The 6,472-nt window shown below is 45.6% G+C and overlaps 1 protein-coding gene across 5 annotated transcripts in view; it reads right to left on the bottom strand.

Moving 5' to 3' along the window:
* Window positions 1-271: 271 nt before the first annotated feature.
* Window positions 272-6,472, bottom strand: part of SAMD4A (sterile alpha motif domain containing 4A) — a 227,871-nt gene continuing 221,670 nt past the window's right edge. For 3 of the 5 annotated variants that reach the window (XM_037731568.1, XM_037731570.1, XM_037731572.1), the window contains one exon: window positions 272-4,653. In XM_037731568.1, coding sequence (XP_037587496.1) covers window positions 4,625-4,653 — 29 coding nt within the window. In that variant the 3' untranslated portion in view covers window positions 272-4,624. The remainder of the gene's footprint in view (window positions 4,654-6,472) is intronic. The other 2 variants (XM_037731571.1, XM_037731569.1) reach the window with 2 other exon arrangements.

Here is a 6,472-nt window from a genome sequence, read left to right as displayed (position 1 = left end):
AAGTGATTCTCCTGCCTCAGCCTCCCCAGTACCTGGGATCACAGGCATGCACCACCATGCCTTGCTATTTTTTTTTGTATTTTTAGTACAGACGGGGTTTCACCTTGTTGGCCAGGATGGTCTCGAACTCCTGACCTCAAGTGACCAACCTGCCTCGGCCTCCCAAAGTGTTGGGATTACAGGGATGAGCCACCGTGCCAGGCCTCAGTTCTTATTTTCTATTCAGTCATGTATGTTGGGAAGAAAAAAAAGAAAAAAAGACACACACCAGTGTTACAAAACCTTGTATTAATCATTTCCCTTCACTTTCAATATAACGTTGATATGAAATATAGCCATGATTCTTAGTTACATGGGAGGAAATGAATAATAAATACATTGTAGCAAGTTTGAACCACAAGGGTGTTTCACTGGTAACAACATTTGAAAACTGTACACTTGCAAAGAACAGCATCTTCAAACATTAGTATATCTGTATATCAGTAAAGCTTTTACATGTAACAAACATGCTCTTTCCATATATGACAAATTTAAAAAATATGCATTGCTTGGCAACATGAACTAGGCAAAAATATTTCTTTGTTCACTAACTTTATACAGGAAAACAGGACGAAAGGCATGCATGTACAATACAGATGCCTGCACAGGGCATGCAATGAAAGAAAGCTTTTTAAAAGTCGGCTTACATTAGGCATAAATACATGAGGGTTATATATTAATAAGGGAGGAAGTCTTCTGTTTGACATTAACATTCCTGTTTTCTTCCTATTCCTCCCAGAGGAATACACATTCACCTTTAAGTAAAGATAAAGGAATTACAAAAAAATAAAACTCACTTTGCAAACATCTCTGAGGACTTGTAAAAAAAAAAAATCAACATTAGTGTTATCACAGCTCCATGTGCAAATGATCCTTCTGCAGGTTCTTCCTGTAACAGGCACACCCGAGCGCCTTGGTCAGGCTGCTTCCCCAGGCCCAAGCTGGAGCTGACTGCCACAGACATCTCCAGGGGACCAATGAGACGGGGCTTGCTTTTCCTCCCCTCGCCTGCCTTCTGGTTGCATGTCTTTGCATTCAGCCCAGCTTGGCCCCCTAGCCCAGGCTCCTGGGGAATCCACATGTACAACCTTGCACCGGCAGTAGCTACAAGAGGTGCAGAAGAACAAAAGACCCGGAGAAGGCTCCCATCCCATAAAAGGCAGCCAAGGACACCTCAAAAGAAACCCTTGTTTCCCTCAGTGTCTCTTCAAATGAATGGGAGAGAGGGGGGCCCAGCTGTAGCTCCAATCCTGAGTACCAGAAAGGAACCCTCAATACACAGGATTTGAGAGCTCGGTGCAAAGAGCCGCCCCGACGGGCAGACCCAGCCATGTCTATTTTGCTTGCTGGCTCTGGTTTAAAAAGTGAAAACTCAAAAGCATGTGAAAAAAACAACAACAACGTATCAGCAGCAATGTTTCGTGTCTTGTACACAGTTCATGTGTTTCTTCCTATTCTTTCTGGTAAGAAACCACTATGAATAAAAAGCACCAATAAAACATCATACATGATAACAATATTGTAGGACACCACTGTCCCTGGGACAGTGTAGAGATGCCAAGTACACACTGCTTAAATCAGAACAAGGGGGAGAAACATGTAGTGAAATAGATTTTACTCTTTGATTTTAAAATTGTTACTATTTTCTCAATATAAAACAGTTGCATTTGGGGGGGGTCAATGGGTAAATACAAAAAAAGGCACTGCTGCTTTTATTACTAAATATCTGACTTCACAGCCTTATGCATGCAACTGTTTGATTCTTTTATAAATAAAATTCTTTTGCTTTAGGATTTTTAAATTGAGCTGTATACCTGTAGTCAACACAGGACTCAAAACAAGGTGGGGACAGGCTCTTAAAATTTATCAAACACTCAACTTAAAAAAAATTAAAACACTAATAGCAAAACACAACTAAGTAGATAAATCTATACACAGTCAATGAAAAATAAGCTTTTCTTCTTTAAAAAAAGAATTATGTTGTTATTAATAACAGACTTTATCATGGTTACCAGCCATAGCAAGTTAATAAGTAACATATCCAAAATAATATCTCTAATAATCAGATAACCATTGTTTCTATATTCAGTGAAGGAATAAATAGAAATTCAGATTTGCAAATACTTTAAGGTCTTCTTCCTTTTAAAGGATTCATGCTAATGTGATTGTGTTCACAATCTGTTTTCTGAATAACATGAGTCTTTATGGATATACGTGTTTTTGCAGCAGATCCGAATGCTTTTCTCTCTCAGCGAGATGTGTAATACCCCGGTTTTTCCTCCTCTTCATTCGCTTTCTCAGTATCCTACAAACTCACATTCGCAAACCCTCTAGTCTTACCTTTGGCCTTCAACATTTGACCTATTCTTCCTGCCTGACATGTGATCAACCATCCCAACACATTCCCCAAGTAACACCGAGCTTGTTGAGAAAAGGGATGAATGTTAATGGCACTTGGTTAAAAATAATCAACTAAAAAATGCCATCTCTTTCTGCACATGGATTTGCATCTTTAGAACTTAGTCACCCAAGGAGAGGTCTGAACCTTTATTTTTTAATTGGACGCATGAAATTGTGGATTCAAGCCTTCTCTGCTCATGAAATGCTTTCTGTGGTTACGTTGTTCTCACCTTCTTAGACTCAAAGGGACTTCAAAAACCTGGTGGCGGCATCCAAGGCTGGATTGGGTGTATGTTTTTGATCTTGAAAGTAAAAGAAAATTGTTCGGATTTCATTAAGGCCTTTTAGAACTGTATGTAGTTCATTAGCTTTTGAAAAAAAAAAGTGAGGGCAGTGATTTCCATGGTCTGATCTTTTAAATTTCAACTCCGACTTCACACACACACACACACACGGCACCCGACTCATCCACTTAATAAACAGGACTTGTACCATCTCCCTGATCTTGCCTCTGGCTGAGCACTCATACTTTCATTTACACAACCCAATTTTCCAGTGCGGAGCACAACTCCTCTTTGATTTCCTCTAATACCCTCCACTGCTTCACATTCTGAAACGTAGCCTTTCTTGCCCTTCATAAACAGAGCTATTACTTTGGGGTAGGTACCACAGTTTCTTAATCTCTCACCAAGTTAACGAGTGTTTTTACCTCTCCGCTCTGTGGATGGACAAATCAACCAACACAGCAAATCCCTAATTCATATTGTGTGGATAGTGCTGTCATTTCCGTCGTGAAATCAACCTTTCCTCCATCTTTTAGTGCCCACTGGGGATGGTGGGGCTGTCCCGTGTGGGCCAAACATCTCCCTGCATGCGCTCTCTGGCACTTGCTGACCGACTCTCTGTACACTGTTCCTGGGCTTTTCTCCCCTCCTCCTCCTCAGCAGTGACGGGTGAAGTGGATGCAGCCTCCAGGCTCGAGTTCCTACAAGCAACCCCCACATAAAGGTTTTGAGCTCATTATCTGGGTATCAAACCTCTCACAAGGGGAAAAAAGTGCATCCTTGCCTTTTCTCCTCCAGTGGGACTTGTACCCAGCTGTGTGTGTGTGGAGCAAGGCTGGGAATGACAGGATGATGCCCCATGGTGGGGCGGAAAGGGAGGGAGGCCTGTCCGTGACAAGCAAATCCAGCACAGAAAGAGGCTGCAGGATTCTCTGAGAATCTCTGGGTGCCCTGCGAGCAAACCCATCACTGATCACATGATGCCTTCATCCTTGTGCTCTCACCCAATGCTGTGCTCATTCCGGCCACATCCGTGTCCTTCAAGTCCACCCATGCGCTCCTGCCACCTAATCGTGAAAGACGGACAGCTCAGGCCTACGTGACTGTGTCCATCTTCCCAAGAAGCAGAGCTCGGCAGCCGTCTTAAAAAGATAACTCTGCTGCTCTTATAAAAATAGAGGAAAAAAATGAATCCATAACAACAACAGATCCTTTACAAAAACCATAGTCTGAAGAGAGGTTCTATCCGAACTCTTTACACATTATGTACCCTTTAACATTCTTATGTAAACAATACACAAATCAAAGTTTAGCTGAAGTTTGCTGGAGGGAGTTTCTTCCTTCTTTCCCCTGTTGGCATGGGCCCTCTCCTCTGGCTGTTTCTAGCAGGGGCCTCAGCGACATCCAATCCGGATTGGACTGGATATAAAAGGTGAGCCACTATCTTGCTTTGGGTGCATGTGCCCACGACATCCTTCTGTGGCCTGCCTGTGAGGCCAGGCCTTCCGAGAAGCCTCCCCTGGGCCAGGGCTTCTGCCGGCCTGTTGTGCGTCTCCTATCTCGTTCATCGCAGTACTGTTTCCCCTGCCCCCTTTCCATCCAGGGAGCTACCTGCATTCCCTCCACCCCCCTCCCAGTCTCAGAATTCCCTAGAGACCCCTCCCCAGCCCCACACACCAAACCATCCCAGGACAGAAACAAATGACAAAAGAACCAACCCCAGGTCTACTGATATGTTTACGAGGATGACCTACGCTCTCACAAAATCAAAACGGGAGAGGGACCAGGGGAAAAAAGGCTGCAGAGTATCTTGGAAGATTCTGTGCAGCCCTGAAGATGGCTGACACTGGACCCGCAGCAGTCGATTTCATGGCCAGCGTGGTCACTCTCATCTTCAGCTTCTAGATTGTGGAGGTCCGGTCAACCCCGTCTGGGAGAGAAAGCAGCAAACAATGGGCACAGCTGAGAAAAACAATCCTGTTCCTGCCCACCTATGCCAGCACCATGCATGATGGGCCTCCCAGTCTCTGAGGACAGATAAGGGCTCCTAGGTTCGCGTGTTCATTCATATACCCACCTACTCGGTATCTGGGGAATAGCTATTTTTGCCAGGAGCCATAGTGAACCTGAGAATCAAGATGAAAATATGTAATCCTCGCTTTCTAAGTACTTATGTGTGAGGGTAGACACAGACATGTGGGCAGACAATAATGCTATATGTGATCATTGCAATAATGGAATATGTACCGAGATAGCAGGGATATGCAGGAAGGAATGATGGCTGCCCAGTTGGCCTTGGAAGTCAAGGACAGTTTCACAGAGATACAAAATGACTTCTGTAGCTGGTGCTGGCAGGAGAGGAGGGGGGTGAGGATGGCATGTGGTGCATGCAGAGGCGGGATGATAGGTCATTGAGTGGTGAGGCTGAGGTGCATTGGAGGTTTAGGATGAAGGATGGGGAACAGAGTGGAGGAGATGGTGTCGAAGAGCCAGGCAGGGGCTGCAACAGACATGCAGGTGGACCTGTGTAGCTCACATCCCTTTCTTTGGCAGCCTCTCCTTCTCACCCCATGTCCTTGATGAGAGACTGGGGACAAGGCAGCTGTGACCCTGTCCACAGCCGAGCAGACCAGAGGGATGGATACATCTGACCCACACAAATCTGATTCTCTGTCTTGAGAATCTGATCAAAGGCAGAGATGTCCGAGGTAGGTGTTGTGGACACTTAGAACTGAACAGTCTCATGGAGGTGGAAGAGTGCTGAGGCCACCCAGAATCTGCCAAGTCTACATTTTGGAGAAGTAGAAAACCCGGGCTACACAGAAGGCAGGGGATATGCCCATCAGAGGAGCAAGGCCATGAGTAAGAGAGGGGAGCAGACGGCTGCGGGGACCCTTTTTGGCTGTCTGGTTACACGTAGGTTCTAGGAGGGTCCCTGGGAGCAGACCATAGGGTCTTACCTACCATGAACAAGAGTTTAGAGGTAGATAATTGGGGGATTATAAGCAGTAATCAGATTTAATTTTAGAATGGTTTCTCTGACAGCTGCATCAGATAACCTGAGGCAGGATAAGGCTGGTGGCAGGTGGACCAGTTAAGAGGGCCCTATAATGGTCTGTGCCAGAACCGACAAGGGTCTTTTCCAGTGAGCAGAGTGGCATGGATTAGCCACCACAGTCGGTAGTAATAACTGCATTCAGTGACCACGAAATGTGGGTGAGACAGGGAGGGATGCGGGGTGCCTCCCTGCCTTTCTGGTGTCCCAGTGCAAGCCCCAATATCATAGAACTGGTCCACCAGATGCAGCATCTCTGTTTGCTTGGCAGGATGCAGGTGTGAGAAGAGAGCTGCAGTATGTTCCAGGGAAGGCTGGAAGACACAGTGACAGAGGGGGGTGCTGAGGCCACCACAGGGGCTTCCCGGCCTCCTGTGGGTGGTGCCAGGATGGCAACTCTGCCAGCAGGGCCTTGGAGGAGAAACGCTTCTTTAGTTGAAACTTCTGAGATAACTGTAGGTTTACATGCAGTTGCAAGAAGTAGTCCAAAGAGACCTGGCGTACTTGTGTATAAATTCTGTGTGATTTCAGGGGAGATTTCTGAGAAAGGAAGCAATGGTCCCTGAGTGTGTCAGATCACCTATCCTAAACGTCAGCCTCTCTTCTTCCATCCCTGTCTTGCGGGAGGAAGATGTAGACCTCTCTTCTTCCATCCCTGAGTCACAAGTGTCAGAACCCTTTTTTCTTTTCTTTT

The sequence above is a fragment of the Cebus imitator genome, unplaced genomic scaffold (genome assembly GCF_001604975.1).
Source record: "Cebus imitator isolate Cc_AM_T3 unplaced genomic scaffold, Cebus_imitator-1.0 Scaffold407, whole genome shotgun sequence".
NCBI classification, from domain to species: domain Eukaryota; kingdom Metazoa; phylum Chordata; class Mammalia; order Primates; family Cebidae; genus Cebus; species Cebus imitator.
Note: the sequence above shows the minus strand (reverse complement) of the source record. Positions and strands in the feature narration are given on the sequence as shown.